We start from the raw sequence: 26,947 nt of genomic DNA, 5'->3' as shown, positions 1-26,947 counted from the left end.
TAATCATTATTACACATTATATATACATGTTATATATAGTTAGTTTTGTACATAAGTTATAACAGTTAAAGTCCTATCAATATTAAAGTCTAAGAACAAAAAATCAGTTTCATATTTTGAATTTTACTTATATATATGTGCATGTATTTATAGAATCATGTTAAGAAAAGTTTATTTTTTAAAAAACAAAAAAATTTTCCTTTTGTTTATGAAATTATTGTTATATCACATGTAAGGTGTAAGGTTTGCATCAATACTTAAATAGTAAAACATATTAAACAAAAAATGATTCTTATAATATAATAAAATATTTCATCATCAAAAATATAGCAGCAGGTATTAAAACAAATTATTTTTATAATTAAAACATTTTTTTATTGCTATAGAGCCATAATTTTAGTATTTATATCATGGTTATATTATATATACTCTTAAAAAGTATAAAATATTTCAAGATTATTTTTTCCTAAAAGCCAATGAAATTTACATTGGCAGTAAGTTTATACAATTCACTGTATTTATCCATGTTAGTTTTATCACAACACCTTAATGCAGTTTTCACAATGATCACTAAATGGTATCATTAGTTCTTATCTATAAAATTGTTGCTGATGTTGTGACCACTGAGGTTGTGGAGGTGGTGGTTGTTGTGGTGGTGGTGGACCATATTGTGGATCTTGTATATATCCTGTGGGTGATGGCCTTATTGAAGTTGGAGCGGAAGATACATATTGTTGCTGAGATGGAGGTTGTGGCACATAAGATACTTGTGTTGGATGTTGAGCTTGCGGATAATATTGTTGTGTTTGTGAAACAGGTGGTGGGACATTGTATGTTCCATAATTCACTTGTGGAGGTGGAGGAGGATAATAATGATGACCTTGTTGCGAATGAATCTCGTGTGTTGTCATAGTAGTATCTTGAATAGGTACGGTTATGAGATTAGTTCGCATAGGTCCATTACTTGGAGGAGGTGGTGCAGAATTTTGTGGATAATTTTGCATAGATATGATTGTTTGAGGTCTATGTTGCTGCCTATGTTCCACAGATTGTTGATTCACCATTGAGTTCACTCTTGGATCATTTCCCATAATGGGTTGCACCATATGAGATTGCACTGACTTTATTCGTGTATTCTGCATTGAAACAGAAGACACTTTAGACAATTGTGATTCAATATCTGATTTAGAATGCACGTATTGGGGAGGCTCAACTTGTATTCCCTGAACCGGTTGTGGAGGAGCAGATATATGTCGATGATTAATATGTGCCTAACAAAAATAATGAATTAATCAGAATTATACTCTAATCCGTTTACACAGAAATACAAAATACCTGCAAATCTCGTTGGCTGAGATATGTTCTTCTGCAACCAGCATTTCCATATCTTGTTCCTCCATGAGTACACATAAATACTGTACCCAAACCTGTTTGTTCTACTCTGGAAACTTTTTCCATACAACGTGGGCAAACTTTATCTTCTCGTTTGGCACAAGATAAACAAAATACATGTTTACAAGGTATCTATAATAATATAATAATTACATAATGTTTCCTACCTTCTAGTATATATATATATGTATATCATCTTCCTTAAATTATGTATTCTTTATATTATATATATTTTTTGTGTGTGTATTTGTGTTATTTATATCATTTATATATATAGTATCTTTCATAAATTATATATATATTATTGTCATATCTCACCATACGTCCATAAATAAGAATAGGCTTTAGACACTTGTCGCAACAATGTATCATAGGATTAAGAACTTTTTCACCAATGAGATTAACACGATGGTCCCATCTTAAACGTAACATTGGTTCAGGAGGTCCTCTATTAATGGTTGTAAAAGTTGGTGCTTCCAGTTGTGATATATCCGCTTCCAAATCGAACTGTTGCTCCAAAGGAGCTTGCTGCAATGGTGGTGGTTCATGTTCCTCTGGTTCACCGGTGGCAACTTCTGCTGGAGTTTCTTCTGATTGTTGAGGTGTGTCTTCTTCATCGCTTTCAATTACCTATATTACACATATTTTTTTTTTGCAAGATTGTAATATAAAAATAATTTTTTAAAACGCATTCATTTATTTACTTTGACTTGTTTTTTTGATCTTCCTCTAGTCCTGCCTCGAGCACGACCACGGGCTCTACCTCGAGCTCTGCCTCTCATTCTTTTACCGCCATCTTCCTCCATCACTGAAATTAATATTAAATGTCATGAAATTAATACAAAACAACACGTATAATATTCCAAAAACTAAATAGATAAGCATTGACCGATTTATCATCATTGTACTTCGCAATAAAGGTTATGTGACGAATTGTTAAATATACGATATAAATTATAGAGAATAAATAAGAGGACAATACAACAATCATAATTACTTGGATCAAATATATATATTTATAAATATATAGTGCTTACAATAAAAACGTGTTTTCCTTTACAAAATATTTATATTACAGTATGTTAGTTTTTTCGTTACATTCCGTCATCTCATATATAATACACTACGTTCTTCAATGAGTTGATCCATGTGACGTACTCTTACCGTTCCCATGGAAACGATACTATACTTGTGTGTGATCGCAGGTATGTATATGTTCTAGCTAGTACCTTATGCACTATTAATATTCTTTTATATTATATTTTACAATTAATTTGTTCTTACTAATTAAATATCTTAAATAAAATTTCTCTATAAACATATCATTATTAATAGTTATGTTATTACTCGAAAGTAAAGATGTGAATGTGACAAGTAAATACCATGATAAGAAATATTATTTCATGGACAATCAATGCCATACTTGTTTTCTTTTCCCGCTCCTAAGAGCTCAAAATCTGTTCATGAATAATTTGATAGTGTGTGTGAGGCATCCATATAAGCGTCATATTAGTAAGACACTCCAATTGTTGTATAGAGTAATTTAGAATTTAGATTTAATAATACTTTGAGAAAAAAGAATGTCGTGTTGCGGTGGAAATGATGAAGAAGAACAAAGAACGCAACCAACTCGCGTACGAGGATGCACGGATATTTTCTGGATGTGCTTTTTTATAGCATTTTGGTTTCTTATGGTATAGTAACAATGTTTGTTTTTATGCAATATTTCAAATTTATCATACGAATAACTATTTCAAATTTATGATAACGAATGTCATGAACCTACAATTTATCAATTTTGGAATCAAACTATTTCTAAAGTTGAGATAGATATTAACATAAGTAACATAGAGTTACACAAGTATATTTACATTTACAATTTTATGTTCTATTATATATATTATATATATTATGTCATAATATTTGTAATGATCAATGATCTTTTTATTATTATAATTTATAGATTTTAATAGCAGCTTTTGCATTGGTATATGGTAATCCTTTACGTCTTATAAATGGATATGATAGTTTTGGAAATACATGCGGTATGAAAAATAATCCAAAATTTGGGAGCATGGAGCTTTTTGGACAAGACACTAGTGACAAACCGTTAGTTTATATGATTACATTTTTCCTCCTTGCCTTTTACTAATATTATCTTTTAATTAATTTTGATTATAATCTTTCTAGATACTTATTTTTCCTTGATGTAAAAAATGTATCACAATCTTTAAAAATTTGTGTCAAAAAATGTCCTGATAGAACTATGATAACTATGGATGATATATGTCAATTTTATAAAGAAACAGGTTCTCAGTTATGCCATGATAAACCAGGAAATGATTTTAGTGCTTGTAGTACTGGAATTAATAAGCACAATAAAACAGGATCTTGTCCTGAACTACCTGTTTACAATAGCATTCCAATACTTAATCGCTGTATCCCAAAGGCTGTTCAAGATGTAGGGGAAACAATTATTTCTAATTTATATGGACTCATTAATTCATGGGATGTGATTGAACAAATATTAGGTGATCTATATAAAACTTGGAGAGAAATCTTAGCATTATCCTTTTTAGCTTTTGGTAAGTACATTATATTTTGCTTCACGATTACACAATTTAATATGTTTTAAAATTAATACAGAAATATTGTCTAGTACTGTCCCTTTTCATGATTGCCATCTTTCATTTATTGGCAAGTATTGTAACTTGGATAGTAATGATCCTTGTCAGCATTGCATCAGTAGGTAAGTAAAATAAATGATATTTTACTGTAAATTAATAATTATAGATTAAAAGTAAACATATAAAATTATTATACAGCTGGAACAGGATTATTATGGTGGACATATATAGGAATAAAAAGAACATTAGATAAGACTGATCCAAATCAACTTTTAGAAGAATCGGTTAGAAATGAAAGAGCTTTTTTAATATTTTCTATTATAGCAACAATAATAACTGTAAGTATAATTTGTTTATTCTTTTTATCATATATACTTAATTAAGAAAAACAAATTAATTCAACAATATTTGTTTTTTGTAGATTATACTATTGTTACTTGTTTGTGTGTTACGTAAACGTATTAGTTTTATGACAGCATTATTTAGAGAAAGTGCAAAATGTTTAGGAGAACTACCTGGTTTATTTTTCCAACCATTATTGACCTTTACAGCTTTGATTCTATTCTTTGCTTTTTGGGTTACAGTCATTCTGTGTCTTGCTACAGCTAGTAAGTATACATATTCCTTATAATGACACAAAATGTTACTTAATATTTAACTTTAACTTGTCTTAAATTGAACAAAAATTAATTTCAGATTATCCAGGAACAAAATCAGTTCAAATGTATAAAAATCATATATTTGATCCTCTGAATTTAAGTTCTCTTGGAGAAAAAAATATCTTTGTACAAGAAGAAAAACTTAGCATTTCTATACATAAATTTAAAAGTAATGTATTCCTAACTTTTATACTATAATTATAACAAATGATAAATACGATTTTTTGTTTAATCTATGAATATGTTTTAGCATTTACACTTGTTGAATATGTTGATGCAACTTGGGTGAAATATATGTGGTGGGTTTATATAATAGGTTTGATATGGACATCAGAATTTATAATTGCTTGTCAAGATATGGTAATAGCTGGTGCAGTTGCACATTGGTATTTCAGGTAATATTTATTCTAATTAAACAAAAGTATATATGCATATTTAATGTATATAATTTAGATATAATAATATATTTCAGAGATAAGGATGCAAGTTTATCACCAGTATGTTCAGCTATTGGAAACTTAATTAGTTATCATTTGGGTTCAGTTGCTTGTGGATCATTCTTAATAACTCTTTTTAAATTACCTCGCCTTATTTTGACATATTTTCACAAAAAGTAAGCAAAAAATTAATTAAATTTATTGCGAAAATCGTTCATGTTAAGTAAGTCTTAATTTTATATGTAGGTTTGAGAAGAACAAAGAAACCTCTCCATGTGCACAATGTGGTCTTAAGTGTTGTATTTGTTGTTTTTATTGTTTAGAGAAGTTTATTAGGTATATGAACCATAATGCATATACAGTTATTGCCATAGAAGGAACAAATTTTTGTAATGCTGCTAGAATAGTAAGTCCTGTTTTATTGTCATTATAAGATATATATATTTATTATATCTTTAAAACATACATTTGTTATAGGCTTTCAAAACAATTGTTGATAATGCTCTACAAGTAGCTGTAATTAATAGTATAGGAGATTTTATCTTATTCTTGGGAAAATGTTTTGTCACAGCTGCTACAGGAAGTGTTGGATTACTCTTCATGAGGCAAGATCCACGATTGCATTTTTATGCTGCACCAATTTTTATTACTTGCATTTTTGCATTTTTTATTGCCCATTGCATTATCTCTTTATACGAGGTATATATAAATTTATACTTACTTTTAAACGTTATAAATAATGTATTGTTTTCTCAACCATAATCTTATTCGATATCCATTTTTTTATTTTCAGACTGTTATAGACACTCTGTTTTTATGTATATGTGAAGATAGAAATTTGGGTGGAGAAAATGGAAAATGGCGTCAATCTCCATTAGCGCACATTGGATCAGATGTTAACACGAATGGTCAACAATCTCACGAATTATCACCAATGAATACATAAACACACCTTTTAATATTAGTATTAATTTATATTGCAATTCTTCCATAGCTTATTCAAATGTCTTTCAGGTATATTTGTTCTATTATCATTTCTTGTTACAATATATAGTTATTCATTCCAGTATTTTTTTTATTTTATGAAAACTACATATTGTTTATAGCGATAATTTCAATTACAAATATGTCTTATGCAATATAGATCAGTAATAGAATTTTAAATAATATATTAGATATATAATTTTAAAATAATGTGAATGTAAAGTGAAATTTATAATGATATATATGAATCAGAATCAATCAAGAGAAATATTTTTGAGATGTATTATATGCTTAATATGAGATTTTTTTATCTATACAATGACGCTATAGTCATACATGATGTTATATGAACAACAAATTTTTATAAGATAGATATACAAATTTAAGTTTGCAGACAATTTTATTAATATAAAATGAGGCTTTAGATTTGTGTGACTAATGTGAACTTCATAAAGAATATGCATTTATAAAGAAGTTATATGTTTTATATATATTAGAATGAAATATTTTTAAAAAATTTATTTTTATGGTAAAATTAATCTATGTTTTAAAGAAATATATTATGTACCTATAGTGTTAATATGGCTACTAAAATATGATTTACATAAGTGCCATTAAATTTATACAAAAAGAATTATAATTATTGTCAGTAACATTGGAATCTTTATGGTATATTTAATATGAATTTATATATAAACTTATATTTTTTATGCAAGATGTATCATGTAATTCATATAAGCATAATACTTCATCTTTAGTTACTAGTATTTTGAAGTACTAGTTTCTTACAAACTATAAATATTAAATATATCTCTAACGCACATTTAATTTCAATGTTACTAGCATATATATGAATTAACTATATCTAAGTATACGAAATGTTATATATTATACATATTTTCTATTATACAATCATTTATGTCTAAGATAACTTGTGACATTTTGATGTCTTTCCAAGTATTATTTTTAACTAAGACTTCTACATTTGCATTTAATAATTTAATTATTGCTAAGAAGTGTACTTATTATGCTACCTACTATAAATATATTAATATGCACCAAAATCATATGATAATATACGGTACAAATAAATAACAACTGTAAAAAATGTTAAGAACAATATATGTAAATTTTATTATTGTGTAACAAGAATATATTCACACAAATACAAAATGTTTAATCAATGTTTGACATTTCTTTTTAGTTTCTTGTTTGTAAGTTTTTTCTTTTTGACTTTTTTATTTAATTGTTTATTTAATTGTTTACTTGGAGACTTCTTTTTTCTGATTATAGTCCTTTTTGGAGTTTCCTTTTTTTCTACTTCTTCATCTTCCTTATCCTTACTTTGTAATTCTAAGGCCTTTTCTATTGGATCACCTTTAAATATTTCATCTACAGGATTTAAAGCATAACTTTCTTTTGGTTTATTAGCTTGCTGTACCATCTTCTGCTCCAGTCTGTTCACATATTTACCAGCAGCTTTCTTATTTAATAATTGTCGATACTATAATTATAAAATAAATAGATTATTATTAGTTTGACCTTATTCTATTTAACATTATTAGAATTACCTTGGCAGGTGAAACATAAAGAGGATTATCCCATAATGTTTCTCCACCAAAACTGTTAGCAAATATTTTAACTGGATTTAAAACAAATCTAGGTCCGATTTCTGCTAATCCTCCATCTTCAGTGAGAATTTGAAAGTTTCTAAACCATATTCTATTATCTAACACTGTAAATGTATAAACATGATCAAAGAATGGTTGACTCTTTGGATGATGATATGGAACACCAAATATTTGAGTGAGTAACTCTTTCAAGAGACTGTAATGTGGTTTTGTATTGAAATTTTCATCAAATGAAAGTAAAGGACGAGATCCTTTCAAACAATTTCCTGTCATCTTCAATTCACCCATGGTATAAACTATAATAAAAATAATTTAAAAGATAACTAAGAACATCTATAATATTGACAGAAACTTTTCATATTGCAGTGATATATTACATACTATTTTCAACTAAAAATTTTGCACAAGGTCCTGCAGATACATTAGAAAACCAAACGTAAAGATCCCTTTTTCTTCGACCTTCGAAAAGTATGCATTTATTACAATTCTTCATTTGACACATTTCATTAACAACCTGCAAATCTTTGGAACGTTCCATTTTACTCTCAGGTCGATGATGCGGCATAAGAGTCTTGATATCTTCCATGAGATGACGGTGTATATGACCAATACCTCTGCTTGAAAACACTAATACACGTTGCTTGTTTATCCATTTTACCTAATAATTTAAATGATTTACTTATAAATTTTCCTTAAATATAATTTCTCATTTCAATTATTCAAATTATATATATTTCCAACAGTGAGGTTATTTACTAACCTTTTTCGGTGGAGGTTCGTCCGACATTCTTTTTATCGGTAAATTTGTTTCTGTCGTTTCTGTCCTTTCTTCATTTTCTAACTGTTTCCTCTTCTTGGTCATTATTTACAAAAAATTAATAATACTGTGAAAGAAAAACCGAATTGTGATCGAAGACTATGCAAAAATGAAACAAACGTGACTGCTGCACGTTACTACATGTGCTTCCTGCAGAAAGCAATATGGCGCGTTTTTCACGCATGCTCCTTAATTGAAATAGAATCTACGATCAAAATTTTTAAATTTAAAATAGAATATATTATTCTAAAAATAGTATAATCATAAAATAGAGTGTTTTGAACTTTCATCGTTTTATTCATGCGAAAGGGCTTGCTTCATGTTTATACAATGAAAGTACAAATCAAGCGTGAAATCCAATAATGAACACTCATAAACAGTCATAACTGTATCCAGTCTTACGAAAAACGCACCGCGCTTAAAATTACAAACCTTTATTTTATTATCACACGTGTTTAATAATACGTGTATATTGTATATGTAAGTAATACGTCGATTAATTTTAATATTTAGTTCGTTATCATTATCACTTTATATATATATTATATATATATATATATATATATATATATATATATATATATATAGCTGGGTATAAAATATATGATAAGAAAGGATATTCACATTAAACGTTAACGTCATTACAGACTAATAACAAATTGTGGAATAATGTCGTGAACTTTGCTTATCGTAAATACATTGTTCTTTTTTTCGCTAATGAATCAATTTATAAACAATTCATGATTCAATAGTTGCTTTTAATCTATATATATTATATATATATATATATATATGTATGTACGTATATGTGTATGTATATATCACATGATCAACATAATTGTTGTATAAAGTATATATGTAGATGTATGTATGTGTGGTATGTGTGTGTATGAATTATACAGCAACTATTGTGATTTTATTATAATTTTGTATTGTGTAATTCACACACTTAAAAATACATAAATGTATTTCGTGCATATATATAAACAATTATACAAATTATATAAAATCAAATAATAGAATATTTTTGTATTTCTTTATATTGTATTAGATTATTAATATTACTAATATACTTAATTAAGTACAAAATATTTTGTAAAGTAAATATATAAGTAATATTCCAATCAAGCAACATATAAATATTACTTTCACATTAACATTTTTTAATTTCTTCTTTATATTTATCATTTATTCCTAACAACCATAATATTTATAAATTAAGAATTAGTTGTATAAGCAATTAAAAAAAAACTTATTACAAAAGCTAAGTATGACAATATATATATATATCTAGATACAGAATTATATATAAATAATAGTAATATTTTAAAAAGTAAATGGAATAATATGGATTCACTGTTTAATCATCTCAAATATCACATAGTACTTAAGGATTACAAGCGGTCATTATTTTGTTACTATAGACATTATGTTCTCTATATCTATTTAATGCAAATCAATCAAAACTTCAAGTATTTATATAAAGCACCTAATTCCTATTGTAATAGATATATTTAGAACATATTTATAAGTAAAAATATTGTCCTGCCTCATATGAAACAATGAAAAGCAATGAAATAAATCTCTTTTTCTTTACTTGATATTCCATGTTGGAGAAAATTTGCAATAGTAAGAAACTGTTATGAATCGACTATTATGCATTAAGAGTATATTTAATTTATTATATATTTTCGTTGATCTTGGTAATTCATGCACTGCAAAATATGTCCAAGCTTATTTATATCTATCACAAAAACAATAATATATGAAGATGTAAATGGTGACTTAATATAAAGACTATATTATTTTTTTTGCATTCAGCAAATGATTTAAATGATAATACAATAAGAAAATGTGACTAGCTGTCCGTTAAAAAGTTTTTGAATACTTAAAGTTTCATAAAAAAAAAAAAAAAAAAGTTTTACATGTATAAATGCTTTATTATAACAGTTAATCTTAATCACAATGTTCTGAGACTGTATTCAATTTTTAAATACTATTAAAAATTGTAACAGAATAAATGATTGAAAAAAAATTGTGTACTAAGAAGACATACAAATGTATTATCCAATACATTCCAGCGCATAGACTTTGCTTGAAAATTATTTTCGCGGTTTTGTAAACGAATGTTTATCTTTAATCAATACAAAAAAATAATATACTATAGAATTGTGCTTTCCATTTATACAGTCAATAATTCTTTGCTAATATAAATTCGATCAGAATTTCAGCAGTACTTGGTGTTCAATTAAAAATCTATCTAGACTATCTATGATAAATAATACAAATATTTTTGTTCCCTTTCTGAAAAAAGTTAGATGAAAATGCTAAATCTATTCATTTTTTATTAATAGTAAAGTCCGGGTATAGAACACATATTTGCACATGAACTGCCTTCAAAGTTCAGACATATAAAAATGCTATATCGTACATTCACTTTTATAATACTGTGAATGGATTTCATCTTAATTCTACGTGGAGTATTAGGATTTTTCTGCGATGGCATTATGCATGGACTTACTTTTTGAACAAAAAATGCAGTTTAAATTTGAAAAAGGATTGAAACGTCTATTACTTAAAACTTAAATGTTAATAGTAAATTTGTTCATTGGAATGCTGCGTTGACAACACTTTGGTATCAACATAGGGACGTCAATTTTATGATTATGTTAAAATTAATAAAAATGATTATTAAGATATTGTGATAAATAACATAGAAAGTTGATAAAATATATTAATTTGTGGGCGATCAATTATTGAACAAATTGAAATTTTATATATTTTAATTTTAATGGTTTCTATGAAAATAAAAACATTTAAAATAGCAAAATTCTACATATCATCTGAAATTCCAATTAGAACAAAGGAAACCATTATTTGTTAACATATCTTATAAAAATCGTATTGCTAGTTAAATTTAATTTTCTAACATTTTCATTAATTCTTTAAAATATTTTGTAGTCTATGCTCAACCTAAAAAAGTACACATTAACATATAACTTTTTGAAAACAAAATTAAATTGTCATACTGAAGGCGAAGACATAAAGTTAAAATATGAAATAAATATAGTTGGTAAATACATATTTTTGATTGTTTAAAAGAAGAACATGATTACGCATTCAAACTAAAAAGCCAATCCAAATCAAACAAAAAATTTAGTTGCTTAACAACTTTAATCATGCAGAAAAATAATTATCTAATTAAACCTAAACTTTTCCTAGAGCTTCAGTTGCTTCTCCATTGGCAGTAATTTTACATCTTTTTAAAGGATGATTGTACATGGTTTGCAGTGGAACATGAAGGAGTTCCATAATTTGTATGAAGTTAGGCTCTGCAATAGTAATATTAGTATATTTGAAAAGATATCACTAGTTTTTTATTTTCTTAATTCTATCATTAAAATCTTACCATTCTCTGCAGTGATGTATCCATGTCTAATTAAAAAGTCAAGTACCACTGGTACTGACGTAGTTTTAAAATTTGTAGAAGCTATCCTTTCTAAACATTCATTTACTGGAAGCAATTCAAAAGTCTCTACTTCTCCATCACTATTACTTGGGACAAAATCTGGTGGCAATTCAAGATCAAAAACAAATTCTGTATTGGGAAACAATCCTCTTTCACTTTCGAAGAATAATGAAACACATCCAACATTTTTTAATTTTTCAATAAGATTATTAGGGATACTGGCTTCTTCTCCGGCTTCTTTTATAGCAGTTTCATTAATACCAAAACCAACACTTAATCCACCACTGACCATATTATCCCAATATCCTGGCCATGTTTGCTTATTAGGACTACGCTTTTGTAACCATATTGACAATCCTTTTATAGGATCCATAACATATCCATTTATATCAACACCATATTTACGAATTCCAAATAGACCTGTATATATTAGAAGTAAGATCAAAGTAGAAAATCTTAAATTATATTATAAATTAATATACTTACACGTTGCAGACCGATCCATTTTAAATAAAGGTTGTGTATTAAACTGAGCACGAACTTCATAATATTCTTCTCTCCAACCATGTAATGTAATAAATTTTTCATCGGCCTTCCACTTTCGTAATACTTCTTCCACACGAGCACTTCTTTCTGCATAATCTCGAAATGCAGGATTTAATTGTACATATTCCGGATGTACTTGAAATACCTTTAAAATATAAAAATATTAATTTTGAGAATAAAATCTTTTCTTCTATATATAAGAGCAAAAGACAAAATATTTACTTGTGGATGATTTAATAATTCTTTCATCACATCTGGCCTAACAAGACCTACTTGCTGTCCATCTACGACAAAGGCTCTGCATTCGCCTGCATGGAACCCTAAAGAATTTTGATTATATTTAACAAATATCTGATATATTTTCATAAGTATAGCATAAAAACTAATATCCAAGATGTTTTTTGTTCAAATATATTTCCAAAGTTGGAAAATAACCATGTGAATTATCAATAAATCTATGTTTCGAATCGCTGAACCTCAAGATATTGTTACAAAAATATTATAAATAGTACATCATATAATGATAGTATATACATATAATTCTAAGTAAAATCATAATATTATAGATACTAACATCTTTATATAACATATTTTAAACTATTATTTCTAACTTCATTGATGTAACCTTATACTAGTAAATATTTATAATAAAAAATTAACAATATAGAATATAATATTAATAGCAGCTTTGACGTAGAAGAATGATAATGTTATTCAAAGAGCATCAAATCATAATAAATTAATCTTAAGATCATCCAGTGTGTTTCTTTACTTCAACGAAAGTACAAAGATAAATACGCAACACTTGAAATCAATATCTTGGCGGACAGTATGAAAAACAGCGCGTCCTATATTACTACACGTCTTAGAAGGCGATATTCGAACAAAAGAAAAAAATTATAGTTCAATTTGTCTTACCTGACAGATAAAAGCAATTGACTTTATTCGCAAGTTTCAATAAACGTGACATTGGATCCGTATGATTATCCGTCATGATGTTTCGACCTCGTCAGCCAGCTGTGATAAAAAATCCTGCCATTGAACATAAGATACGTCAGATAGGCTTTCTGCGCATCCTGCATACTCATTTTAAAATTAAACGTTTCTTCTGATTGGTGAAACGGTTTCTATGCGTCCGTTCTAAACCAATACGATGGAGGATATGTTCAGATGCGACTTGCTGAATAACTAGTTACTTTGAAACTTTTTTATTTTTTTTTATCTTCAAAGTCAATTTATTTGACAAATAAAACTAATTTTAGTCAGTAAAATATGAGATTCATAACCCCTTAAATAGTATTCTTGACATCGTTATATAGGTTATCAGTCTTTTATCAAGATTGATATGAAAACTTATATAACACACGTGAATCTTTTTCTAAAGATTTATAATGAGTCTATAAATATATATATATATATATTTATTTGGTATTAATTATTATTAAAATAATTTATACAATTGAAGTAACAATTCCAAGCATAAAATGAATATTAAATTCATATTGAATTTTGTCGCAGAGAATAGAGATAATACATTTTTAAATTATGTATTTAGCATAATTACTGAGTTTCAGTATTTTTCTTCCGATTTTAAAACTTTTTCAAAAGCTAATAAATATTTGGTAAAAAGGAAAGATTTATGTACTGTTCTGTAGACTTTCTAATTATTCCCACTAGAGAGCACCACCATTTTGATAAGAACAAAGCACACATGGTGCTGGAGCACACATGGGTTGTATTTATATACTCAGTCAGTTTGTTATTTTATAATTTTTGAAATAAAATAAGTTAAGTGTGAATTACAATGGTGAATACATCTGAATCTGATTCTGAAGTAAATTCTTCGGACGAGGAGGTAAGAATCTCATATTTAATTTTTCTATCGGCAAAATTATTTTTGATAGACATAACCTTTCTTTTTCTTTTCGCATGTGTAGTTACAAGAAGCTCTTGCATCGGGTTTATTAAAACCTGGTCTCAATGCTATCATTGAAACGAACAAAAGAGAACACAAGAATAATGTAGTAAGTAAAAAGTTGTCATATTTGAAAAAATCGTTTCCAAATATTTAAGACAAACATACCAACTTTTAATGCAAATTTAAAACGTTTAGACTTTGATGAAGAAGAAATTAGAAGAAATAAAATTAAATTTGCCCTGGATAGAGAGATTGGATATGGTCAATGCTTTGGCACCATTAGCGCCAGAGTTGGCGCTTCAAATGCAAGAACAAGAAATAAGACGTGCCAAACAGTTACAAGGAAATAAAAAATTACCTCAATTTACTCCGTCAGAAGATCCTGTTTTAAATGATTTTCGTAGAGAAACAATGTTTCATCGGCAAGCACAAGGTGCTGTTGTTGATGCCATAGCAAGAATAAAGAAACTTGGTATCCCAGCTATTAGACCAGATGATTATTTTGCAGAAATGGCTAAAACTGATAATCATATGCAAAAAATTAGAGAAAATCTGATGAAAAAGCAAATGATTGCACAAAGGTCAGAAAAAGTAAGACAGATGAGACAGCAAAGAAAGATAAGCAAACAGATGCAAGTAGAAGCAACTTTGAAGAAACATGCGGAGAAGAGAAAAATGTTGGAAGAGGTAAAAAAATATCGTAAAGGTATAAGACAAGATTTAGACTTTTTAGAAGATAAGAAAAAACCTCAATATAAGTCAGGTAATAGAAAGTTAGATCCAAAGGTTCAAGCTAAGATTAAGATGAAAAATGCTAAGTACGGTTATGGCGGTAAAAAGCGTGATAGTAAGAGGAATACCAAATCTAGTTCAGCGGATGTTTCCGAATACCGAAAACCACAAAAACCAGGACAGGGACGTAAGGGTAAAGGTGGAAAGACAAAACAGCAAAGGCCTGGTAAAAATCGTAGAATACAGATGAAAGCTAGGAAAAAATAAAACTGTTTAAATCGTATTCTTATTTTTAAGAATGATGATGTACGATACATAATATAAAGAAAAAAAATTATTGTTTTTAAGTATATATATATATATACACATGGTAATTAAACTCTTTGTACAAAATAAATAACCGAATAATCCTGAGCTATTTACTTTTGTGTCGATCGTTTGCAGCCATTCAATCGAGTAAATATATTTCGTTTATCAATTATTACCGTTGCTATATTTAAGCGATTAAAAAATATCGATTTTAAACAACTTTTTTGTTTTAAAAAATTAATCAGTTGTATTGACTTTTTTTTATCAAGCCAATAAAAATAAATTTTAATATCGAATTAATATTAACCAATCACGTAACGCGAAGGCACTTTTTTAATAACCAATAGCGGCGTTGTAAGATCGTTTAATTCTGGCGCGAAAGGAAAACTTTACGAACGCTCAGTTTAACGACGATACCGCGTAGTCGTAGGTTCGTGCTCTTCGTCGTAATCGTAATATTTTATATTGTGTAGTGCTTTGTGGTCTCAAAATGTTTAATTTGGATACCCTCGTGAAATAATTACATCGTAGGATTGTGGATAAGTGCGAAGTGAGACGAATAAGTCGATAATTATATCTTTATAGAAGCTTCAATTTTTGGCTTGATCATCGCTTAGTGAAATCGATAATAAGGCGGATATTCACTAATTTTATTTCTTTTACATATATATCGTTCATTTCAAGGATATTGGAATAACGTATTTTGTGTTCGTAAATCGATTCGCCGTATGTAACGTATTAGAAGCAAGACGTCTCTTCGAATCGTTTAATAGACATTTTGTAGATAAAAAATATTCCACTAATTACATGAACGACTACGAAATACAAATTTATTTTAAAAAATGTGCAACAGTGATAAATCCGTTAGTGTCTGAGCTGTTAATTTCGAATAATAAAAAATTTTCGGAACGAAAAATTTTTTTACGAATGAATAGATGCAGGATCTATTGGCTGGCCTGCACGTTCTCTTAAGTGATATTTATATATAATGGATTTTTATTTGCGGGATTCCTTGAAAAAAAATTCTAAAGCGTGCATTCAATCTAAAATTGGCCGTTCTGTGAGTACATTTTTTATAACGATAAGCAGCTTCATATATAATACAAACCGGAAATATAATACAAACCGGAAATGTAAATATAAACCGGAAATTATAATTCGAATACGAAATCAAATGGGAGACATATCATTGGTGCGAACTTCTTTTGTTTTATTATTTTGGTATCTCCTATCCACCAATGAGCTAATTCCGACGTCTTACGTAACGTTCGGTATATAATCCATAACGGTCAATTTTCGAAGATGTTCGTTAGACAATATGCAAATATGGCGGATTTCGAGGATCGCGATAAAAACGTTCGACACGATATTATTGTAAGTGCAACGACAGAAACGCGTTCGCAAAATTTATTCTATCAAGTTCTTATACATACGAGTGCCGGCTAAGTGAAAATGTGAAAGTCTTTTTGTGTAATACATCGATGTGGTGAATCGATCGAGTAAAGAGCCGAGAAGATCGTAACGTCGCCATCGTTGAAGTAAAAAGTGACCGGAAGAGGAAATTTCTACCGCAATTATTACCACCGGCGAATACCGCAATACCACTAAAGCTATTAAGCTAAAATAGCATCGAATTATTGAAATTTCCAAAATTTCCAACCGAATCTGTGCTACGTGTCTCCTGGCTATACTATCGAGTTCAAAATTTCGTTAACACGCGTATATTATTATTTTTTTTTTTTCGTTATAATTATTATTTTATTTTATTTTATTTTATTTTATTTTTTTTACCAAGTGAGATATTACAGTGTGAATTTACAGGATTAAAGGAAAGGAAAGGAAGAATAAAAAGGACTACGCGGATTCTCGTCTCGGAAAATTTACGTAAGTACACAGATATCAGATATACGTGTATCGCGAAAGCAAAATTCTTGCTGTATGTTGCGACGTTACCATGATAAAAGTTTATGTCATGTTTGCGAAAAGTTTTTAAAGCACGAGTTCGACTTCTCTTTTGTTTAATTCCACGGTAATTCAAGGATTGCAGTCGTACAAGAGAAAAAAATATGGCTGTATAAAAAACCGAAATTGTCGATAGGGAATCTATAATATGCAAGATATATATATATATACATACGTATATAGATATGTATATATATATATATATATGGAATACCATGTGGTTGTTACGAGGATACATAGGTTTCGTACTGTTCATCGAAACTCCACACTCAATCGGGCCGTACAGTAAAATTGTTCCTCTTCATCCTCCTACCTAACCTCACTCTCTCTCTTTCTCTCTCTCTCTCCCTCTCTTTCTCTCTTTCTCTCTTTCTATCTTTCATATACTGCTCGATACGAGCTACTGCAATATTTTTTTGCAATAGCCCGAGGTTATTGTATTTAAATCCCAGAGTAGTCTCGCATTGTCCCTACGTTCTGGTTGATTCGAGAACTCTGGGAATTCCATATGCCGAAAACAGCTGTTTTTGAGGCAAGTTCGCCCATGTTTTAACCTTTTCTTTTTTTTTCTTCTCCCTTTTTTTTTTATTTTTAGCAATTACGCGTATGTCAAGATACCGGTGATTCGTTTGTAAGTACATGTACGAATGTGTGCAAGCTCTTTGTCCTGTTACATACTCTTTTTAATTTATTACGTGTTATCATCGGCTATAAGATTTCTATTAAAGCATATCTATTCATAGGTGAACTTATAGGACAATCTTTTTTTTTTGTCATTTATATTTAAATCTGGAATATTGAAATTAATTGAAGGATATCCATGATTTTTTGTGAAACTTTCTATACGTTTTAAGATCGTACGAAAGTAAAAATATATATATATATATATATATATATATATGTATTTATGTATATGTATATGTATATGTATATGTATACACATGTATATATATATATTTTTTTTTTTTTTTGATAGAGAAAGATATGGACAACTTTCGTTTGTTCGCTAATTGCTGAAATTTGTATCGACGATTTCGGAAAGCCCGTACCATGTATCGTGAGCAATACGACTCGTGGATATATGACACGTCGTCTAATCAATATCAATCTCGATTATCCAACTACACGAGAATATCGACTGATCGAACTATATGCGATCTATAATGTTCTCCATTGTTTCGATGACGTTTTCGAACATGTTCTCAATTTACTCGATTATTTAAAGTTGTTCTGCGAACAGTTTTAAAATTGAAATGTTTTTAAGGGTAAAGCTTTTAATCCTTTCCTTATTAAAGGTAACTATAATCGTCTAACTTTTAGAAAGTTTTCTTCGTACTAGAGACGACTATAAGTCATTCGACAAAATTCAGTTTGAATTAAAAACTCTAAGTGAACGTAGAATATCTTCCATAGTCAACCAACGTTCTTTATTCTAACATACATTTATTTATAATTGCTTTTTTTTTATATTAATTTGATATTAATTAAATAAGAAAAATCAGTAATTTGAATAATCGTAAGAGAAAATATCGGATGAAAATATTTTCGAACACACATACACAATGGAAGTACGTACAGTTGCACGATTTTTTTTATACGGAAAAATTTTCTAATAAAAGAGCTGTAAATATCCAATCGTGATACTAATGTGAATATAAAAATGCTTATATTTCAGCAACGATTGACCTTTTGACTTATTTTTATATAGATATTTTTATTCTGTATAGTCTCAGTTCTACGTATCATATAAATATAGAATGGTCTTTTTAATATCTATATAATGATTTGAAGAATTTTGAGAATTTACATGTAATGCATTGTTATCTTTCTCTGGCATTATAATAACAATAATAATAATAATAATAATAATAATAATAATAATAATAATAATAATAATAATAATAATAATAGTAATTATTATTATCATCATCGTTGCATTACTGTTTATTCGCATGGTAATAAAACTCGAAATATAAAGAGTACAGAAGAGAATATCAATTGATTTAAATATGTTTACTATGTACTACATCAATTTTTGTTTGAGATCGTCCGCGAACATGCGTTGTTTTTACATATAAAAAGAAATAAAATTTCTTTCAAGCTCCAAAAAATAAATTAACATACGAACAACGTAAAAATTTTAAAAATTTAACAACAACAAGAAAGGAAGAGATCAAAAAAAAAGAGAGAGAGAGAGAAAAAAGAAAGAAAAAAAAACAAAGAATTAAAACGATGCGAATGAAAGAAAACGAAATGCGAAATGTGTATAAAATTACAATGCTAAAAATGTGGCTTCTGGCCTGTGTCGGTCGATTTCAACTTTAAACGGTGTACGAGTTAAATACATTCCGTGCCAAATTAATTAGAATAACACGAGAAATAATATAACAAAGGGTAAAGCCGTTCATAAATAATATTTTCGATGATTATTAAATTCGTAAATAATAATCTAGAATTAATTAATTAAAAGCCTCCCTATGACATCTTAATAGGTCGTTAGAGAAAAGGAAAAAAAAGAAAAAAAAAAAGAAAACAAAAGAAACGAAAAAGAATACGTTTATTTTCAGGAAGTATCGCTTTTCACGATAATTACGTTTGCAATTCGAAAGAGTAGACGATAATATAATCACTTGTTCTTTTTTCCTTCCCTCTGTTATTGTTAACAACAATAACAATTGAATCTTAAGAACTCCTTTTCTGTTCTTCTTCTTTGTGCTCATCTCGAAATGATCTTTCGTAAAATCATAAAATGTAAACTCGAAGACTTTACGCAAGGGGATGCACGCGTCGTGTCTAGCTCGGGTTACAGAATATAATGCAGTTGCTTGCTAGACGAGATAGTTAGCCCTCCGGCTACTTCCGCGTGCTCCAGCTTCGCATGTACCATAAAGCTCCTGGTAAATCGACCGTGAGCTTTTCCTTCTCTTTCTCTCCCTTTTGCCCTCTTTCTCTCTATCTCTCTTTCTCTCTTTGCGCATACGCGTACGTGGAAAAAGAGAAAAGGAGAAAGAGAGAGAGAGAGAGAAAGAGAGAGACAACGAGTGGAAAGGAGAAAGAGGGTGGAAACCATTATTGAAATGCAGTAAATGACCGTGAGTTTCAATTGCCCCTCGACTGTGCCGTAGGAAAGAGAAAAGCGCGTTTCCAGTTTCCTTCTTCCTGCTTTCTCTCTTTCTCTGTCTCTTTCTCTCTATCTGTCTGTCTGTCTGACTGTCTGACTGTCTGTCTGTTTCTCTGTCTCTTTCTCTTTCTCTCTCTCTCTCTCTCTCTCTCTTTCTCTCTCCGTCTGTCTTTTCGTCTTTCGCTCACTCCTTTTCCTGTTCTATCGGCCATCACACGGATGGGAGAAAATTACGAGAATTCGCGAATAATTCGCTCTCGAAGCATATGACAAAAAGAGAGGAAAGGGGAACATATAGTAGTAGTAAGTGCTTGGGATATCGACTGCTCGCTTTGTAATACTTGTTCTTCTGATAAAATTCATTTGTGTAATTGTGCATTATCGATCCGACGTTAACGAGTATAAATATGAGTGTGATACTTTCGTGAATTCGAGTATAACCGATTAAAAAGAAAAAGAGAAACAAAAAGAAAGAAATAAAGAAAGAGAAAAAAAAAGATGGAGCTTTAATTAGACTTCTAAAGTGTGTTTCGTTTTCTAACGACGAAGTGAACATTTGCGATTGCCCGTTGTACTTCAATTTCATCGAAATTTACGAGATTTTGTCACAATGTATCGGGGGGAAAAAAAAGGATACGTCCTTGATCCTTGTTGTTCCTTTCTCTTTTTTCTTTGTTTCTTTCTCATTGGAAAAACTAAACAACTTCTCCAGAATACTTGTTCCTTTTTCTGCGTTTATTCGTTTACGAACCTACATGTCTTTACGTTCGGAACGTCGAAAATTCGCATGATCGCGAGTCCGATATACGACGAGAATAAAAGTCTCACGACACGTAGGGAAAATAGATTTCTCGCGTGATAGAATATTTCATTGTAGAGAAAGAGAGAAAGACAGAACAAAAAGGGAGAAGGAAAGGTACCAAAATACAATCGTTTAACTTTAGCTAACGCAATCAGGGAGACAAATGCGATATATGTATACTATATCGCGTTTCTCATAGCTATAGCAGAATTTCAATGGAGCACATGATATTCGGCGATTCGCAGACGTCGGTAACGAAATTGGACTGGCGTGTCACTGGCATACCAATAAGCGATACGCGGAAAACTCTCCAAGAGCGCTTTATTTTCTCTGAACACACGACGAGACTCGATCTGTTCGCGAGCGTGTATTTATCAACGAACTTTTCCGACCGACTTTTCTCCTCTCATTTCTTTTCCGTTTTTTCTTTTTCCCTCTTCTCTCTCTCTATATATATATATGTATATATCTATACCTATCTATATCTCTCTCTCTAACTATCAAAGTAGGTACATATACATACATATGTACCTACATATAACGCACACGAGCTGATCTCTTAAGCGGCACCAATCGAGGACTTGAACCCGTCATTATTTTCGATCAAACTCGCACGAGTCCGTGATGATGGTGCTCGATTCGAGGAACTCCTGCTATTTTTTCTATCCTACCAGGGAAAGCTTATTGATTGCTGTTCGTTCCCATTTAATATCGTAATGACGTACCAGAGGAAAAAGAAGGAATAGTAGAGAGAGAGAGAGAGAGAGAGAGAGAGAGAGAGAGAGAGAGAGAGAGAGAGAGAGAGAGAGAGAGAGAGAGAGAGGAAAGATGAATGATCAGAAAGTAGTACATAATTATCACGTAATTTGATGAAACATTTACGTCCTCGGTGAGTGCCTGATTCCTTTTGAAAAGTTCTACGGTACAAGTCCAAATGAAAGAACATTAATGGGATACCTCTCGTAGATTGAATTCCGCGGAATTGAAATTATTTAAGAAAAAAAAAATAATAATAATAATAATAAAAAGAATAGAAAAGAAAATAAAAAAAGAAAAAAGAAACAAAAAAGATGTCGAGCATCGTCTCGTTTGCATATTTTCCTCTTGTCTACGGTGACAAAGTATTTGTTTCAACAACTTTTAAAACGGTACGATTAATCAGCCTACGAAGACAGTTTAATTTCATCTTGAAAATGCAACATCACGAGTAGACATCGCGTTCTTATTTTTATCACTTAAACCCCGAGCCTTTTCTCTCGTGCTTTGGTCGTTCAATCGGATTCAACTGTTTCGTTTGCTTTCCATTTTATTTCTATTTCTCTTTCTCTCTCTCTTTTTATCTATCTCTATCTCTATTTCTTTTTCTTTTTCTTTTTTTTTTCTTTTCTTTTTGGTTCTTCCATGAGAATCCTTGCGAATATATGTACTCATTCGCCCAAGAACGTTTTATATCCGTTTTATATCCGGACGCAACTCATTAAAATCAGTTGCCTCGCCCTCACACTTTTCTCTTTTAGTATCGTATTAACGAGGATAATATCGGTACGGTATTTCGCGACTTAATCAACTCGCAAAGTGACCCTCACCCTTCTCGACCGTTCTCCTCGTCATTAAAAGAATGCGCAATAAAAGGAAAGCAAATATCAATAGGGAAAAGGTTTCTCGAAGGAAATGAACGGTGACAAGGACGATGGGAAACGTGAGATTCGTTCCGTCCGTTTCTTTTGCCCGTTCCAAAGAAAATAACTCTTTGTCGATTGGTCCTCGAATTAATAAACTCGATATTAACAATTTCTTCTTTCCCTTCTCACCGAACAAATAATACCAAAGATACTTATCCGGTCAGGAACAGAAAAAAAGGTTGATTTCTCTTTATGTCTGTTTCACTCTCCCTCTCTCTCTCTCTCTCTCTCTTTTTCTTTTTCTTTTTCTCCTTTACCTCGCCCTTCTTTCATCATTAACCGGTGTGCAGTCGGCTGCACGTTCTTTCGTTCGTGTATATACGTGTTTACTGCGAAATCTCATTACTATCGTAGAAACTACCGTGATTTTTCTCTATAAATATAAGTATGTATCGTATAGCTTTGATAGCTCGGTAAACAGGCCGATGATACACCGTGCATTTATGATTCGAGACGATCGATGCGATATCAGACAAAACTTTGGTCAGACAATTTTCTTTAACCTTTCAATTTTTCCTTATCCTACCTTCTCACGTTCTCATCCATTCTCCATCCATTCCTCACGTTCACCTTTGTTCTTCTTTCTCTTTTTTGCATATGTAAACGAAAAATTGATATATCCGTTGCTTATCTCTCATTGTTAGTTAGTTACTAGTTGATTATAATTCGACGAGATTAAATAGAAAATTCCTATTGGATTTATAATAATGAGCTTTGGAGAACGACATGAGTTGTAACAATCCGATGAAAATCAAAGGAATGATTCGATATTGAACGGTCGCCTTTCAATTTAACCTTTGAACTCGTTCATGAGCTTCCCAGTTACATAATCGCCATATCGTTTCGCATTCGTTCGTGCTTTTTATACCGAAGCTATGTACGTAACTGCGTTGTCGCTCTTGTTTTATATAATTCAATGTAAATTCTCTGCGGTAGGATTACAAACTTTATAGTTAATTATTCCATTTTCGTTCATATACACCGCACGCATTTGCAAAGTGAATTTTTCAAAGTTCCATGCGAAACCACGTGAAATATTGACGAAACGTTGGTTGAAATATTTCGAATTAGAAAAATGCTCTTCCCGATGCCAGCGGAAAATTGCGATTCCCGAATATTCACATAGGGTGATTAAATTTTTAACGCGCGTGCCGTATCTGCGCTTCTTTAGCGTAATCCTATACCTATGTAGAAGGCCAGTAATGTAGACGGGCGATAGTCGATATTCTATAATCGTTAAACCCCAAACAGTACCTAATGGACTCTCTCGACCATATATGTGTGCGTGCGTGCATGTGTGTGTGTGTGTGTGTGTGTGTGTGTGTGTGTGTGTATACACACATACGTACGACGAACGCACGTACGCATGCATATATCTTATACATATACATCGTATAAACGCGTCGATGCTTTCTGCAGCCTCTTGCAGGGCTTGCTTGTGTGTCATCGATACGCTTGTACGATGGGATACTGCGTCTGCAAAAATATTCTCTTGAAATCTCGCCACCGTAGCAGCAGAAACAGCAGCTTCGCTCGAGGCCCCTCGTATTGTTCTGTGAAAATTCGCGTCCGACTTCGTATTCGGACTTCGTATTCGGACTTCTACGTTTCGAGCGTTTTTATTCTGCTTCCTCTTTCTCTCTCTCTCTCTCTTTCTCCTTCTCTCTCTTTCTTTCTTCACCTCTCTTTCTCTTTCTGTTTCTTTTTTTCGTATCCTTTTTCTTTGTTCTCCTCGACCGATCGAATCGAAATCTTTAAAGATCCTTGTACGTGACGAGTAATCGACTATGCGTTACATTTCAATGTTTCCTATCGACTTTTTCAAAAGGTTTCTTGCATTATTCGTAAAACGCATCCGTGCGTCTTACGAGTTTGTTTTATTTATGCAATAATATTACGCATCGAGTGATATATGCAGAAATGAGAGAGAGAGTGAAAGAGAGAGAAAATAACGCATATAAGGTACTTAGGTCGAAGAAAGGAAAAACTCCGAAAGTGTCGGTGGTCACGATTTGCAACTACGTAGACGCGTAGTTATGTAGATGTAGATAAACGTAGATATGCATGTATATACTATGCACGTAGGTGCGGTCTTCGTAAGTGATTACAAGCGGCACGGGAGAACCAACTCGCGTTTATCAACGTTACGGTGCAGTTTCCCTGCTGTCTCGGTTCCTTTGCCATTTTACTTTTCACGGAGCCTCGTATGTACCGAAAAATTTTCTTTGCTTTTATCGTAAACCAACGATCGTTATGTCTAAGCGAATCATTTCGTTATAATGAGAAAGTCTTTCGTATAATGAGCAAGAAAAGAAAAAAATAAATAAATAATGACTTTGAGTTCGTGCCTGTCAAATGTTTTTCATCTACGAAACTTCGACAACTTTATTCTTCGATCGTATTATTTTGTTCACGTGCGTGGTATTAAAAATATACAAATGGCACGTACATATAGATTCTGATTTTAAGAGATTTTTGTTTCTGTTAAACGTACGTTAAACGGCAAAAACAATGGCGAGGTACAATTAAATTTTCATTGATTTCGTGCGGAGTAGAGCGGTCAGGGTAATCGGATAATGACATTGAATTTAATACGGATGTAATGCGGATTGCCTATGTGGTAAAAGCTCATCGACGAGAAAGTATTTCTGGTATGGAAATCGGAGGAGAATAAAGCGTCGACTGCCGTATTTTATATTTATCGCGATACAGAGCCGTGGATAACGCTTCTCCCGGTATTTCGACAGTTCGATAAATTTCGATTCGCTGTTGTTGTGTCGGTGGTGCGGCTCACTTTGCAAGGTCGTTCGTGCATTCGATCGCGCGATCATCGCCGTTGCTTACCGTGTAACTCGCGTACGCAGCAAATTTTCTATCATTATGGGGCGGTTCTTCCGGGGAACCTTGCCAAACAAAGCAGGGAATTTCGCTTCTTGGTGTAGAGCCTCTATTATTTTGCAGATTTACCGACTAGATAGGTCTTTCCTTAGTAGACCGGCGTTAGGCGCCTGTGGAAGTTCATCTTTCTTTACTACTCGTATTTTCTTCCCTCGCTTTTACAGTGATTCAAGAGGCTATGCAGAAAGTCGTTAGGTTTTTATGGTAAGAAATCAATGCAAGCTTCAAATAGAATGTTTTCGATCGGCACCAAGAACCACGCTATCAAGTATCGTGCTATAAGCTTTTATTGTATCGTTGCGGTTAACTTAACGACTCTGTGTGTTGTCATAGAGAAGATAAATAATGCGGCTTTTCTTTAGCCGTTTTTAGCTACGAAGTTACGAGTATTTCGAACAGATCGTTTGGAAATATATTGGATTTCAATTATTGGCGGGGGATTTGAATTCGTTTTCTTTTTTTTTGGGAATTATTTTTATCCTTTTTTTGTTGTTTTTTTTTTGTTTTTTGTTTTTCGTATTATCGTACCATCGTATTTTACGTATATACATATCTTCGAAATAACGGTTTTTCACGGTCTCTCGATGAAACGTATTTTCTCTCTTGGTATGTTTGTACATACTAGAAATACATAGGATAATCGAAGTTAAATATTTTCGAGGGCTCGCCTCGCATATATACAATTCTGGAGGTAATGAGTTCCGCGTGGGCGAGTGTTTTCTTTAAAAAATTGATAATTCAGGGATGAGTCTGATCTCGAGTATAGGCTGTCCTCCCATTGCTAGGGTCTTCTTTACATTTATTATGTATGAGTCTGATACGTGGAATTGATTTTCCCTTTAAAAATGACCTGTAATATTCAGTATGCTGTGCGAGCCCTTTAGGGCATCAATTTGGTATAACGTGCGTTTCAAATTCATGCATGAATAATAAATCCGTGTACACCTACCGGCAGTAATAT

General features: G+C 30.9%; 6 protein-coding genes across 6 annotated transcripts in view; 3 read left to right on the top strand and 3 right to left on the bottom strand.

Moving 5' to 3' along the window:
- Positions 1-148: 148 nt before the first annotated feature.
- On the bottom strand, positions 149-2,564 carry LOC127065380 (E3 ubiquitin-protein ligase Hakai). Its single transcript, XM_050997649.1, has 5 exons — positions 2,430-2,564; positions 2,097-2,200; positions 1,711-2,022; positions 1,336-1,524; positions 149-1,271 (listed from the first exon to the last, which is right to left on the bottom strand). The coding sequence occupies exons 2-5, from the start codon at positions 2,196-2,198 to the stop codon at positions 591-593; spliced, it is 1,284 nt and encodes a 427-aa protein (XP_050853606.1). The 5' UTR covers positions 2,199-2,200; positions 2,430-2,564; the 3' UTR covers positions 149-590.
- Positions 2,565-2,692: 128 nt separating this feature from the next.
- Positions 2,693-7,070, top strand: LOC127065373 (choline transporter-like 1). Its single transcript, XM_050997620.1, has 12 exons — positions 2,693-3,086; positions 3,356-3,501; positions 3,583-3,977; positions 4,052-4,141; positions 4,218-4,357; positions 4,441-4,627; positions 4,716-4,847; positions 4,929-5,073; positions 5,151-5,291; positions 5,362-5,521; positions 5,593-5,814; positions 5,909-7,070. The coding sequence occupies exons 1-12, from the start codon at positions 2,973-2,975 to the stop codon at positions 6,059-6,061; spliced, it is 2,025 nt and encodes a 674-aa protein (XP_050853577.1). The 5' UTR covers positions 2,693-2,972; the 3' UTR covers positions 6,062-7,070.
- Positions 7,071-7,207: 137 nt separating this feature from the next.
- Positions 7,208-8,733, bottom strand: LOC127065383 (ribosome biogenesis protein BRX1 homolog). Its single transcript, XM_050997654.1, has 4 exons — positions 8,491-8,733; positions 8,112-8,388; positions 7,671-8,026; positions 7,208-7,603 (listed from the first exon to the last, which is right to left on the bottom strand). The coding sequence occupies exons 1-4, from the start codon at positions 8,590-8,592 to the stop codon at positions 7,280-7,282; spliced, it is 1,059 nt and encodes a 352-aa protein (XP_050853611.1). The 5' UTR covers positions 8,593-8,733; the 3' UTR covers positions 7,208-7,279.
- Positions 8,734-8,821: 88 nt separating this feature from the next.
- On the bottom strand, positions 8,822-13,629 carry LOC127065385 (uncharacterized). Its single transcript, XM_050997655.1, has 5 exons — positions 13,481-13,629; positions 12,785-12,882; positions 12,503-12,707; positions 11,957-12,436; positions 8,822-11,879 (listed from the first exon to the last, which is right to left on the bottom strand). The coding sequence occupies exons 1-5, from the start codon at positions 13,554-13,556 to the stop codon at positions 11,755-11,757; spliced, it is 984 nt and encodes a 327-aa protein (XP_050853612.1). The 5' UTR covers positions 13,557-13,629; the 3' UTR covers positions 8,822-11,754.
- Positions 13,630-14,249: 620 nt separating this feature from the next.
- Positions 14,250-15,626, top strand: LOC127065386 (probable rRNA-processing protein EBP2 homolog). Its single transcript, XM_050997656.1, has 3 exons — positions 14,250-14,417; positions 14,500-14,586; positions 14,676-15,626. The coding sequence occupies exons 1-3, from the start codon at positions 14,367-14,369 to the stop codon at positions 15,477-15,479; spliced, it is 942 nt and encodes a 313-aa protein (XP_050853613.1). The 5' UTR covers positions 14,250-14,366; the 3' UTR covers positions 15,480-15,626.
- A 151-nt stretch (positions 15,627-15,777) lies between these two features.
- LOC127065375 (uncharacterized) overlaps positions 15,778-26,947 on the top strand; it is a 257,300-nt gene continuing 246,130 nt past the window's right edge. Inside the window, exon 1 of the mRNA XM_050997629.1 lies at positions 15,778-17,405. The gene's annotated coding sequence lies outside the window, so the exon portion shown is untranslated. The remainder of the gene's footprint in view (positions 17,406-26,947) is intronic.

The sequence above is a fragment of the Vespula vulgaris genome, chromosome 7 (genome assembly GCF_905475345.1).
Source record: "Vespula vulgaris chromosome 7, iyVesVulg1.1, whole genome shotgun sequence".
In the NCBI taxonomy this organism is placed as follows: domain Eukaryota; kingdom Metazoa; phylum Arthropoda; class Insecta; order Hymenoptera; family Vespidae; genus Vespula; species Vespula vulgaris.
Note: the sequence above shows the minus strand (reverse complement) of the source record. Positions and strands in the feature narration are given on the sequence as shown.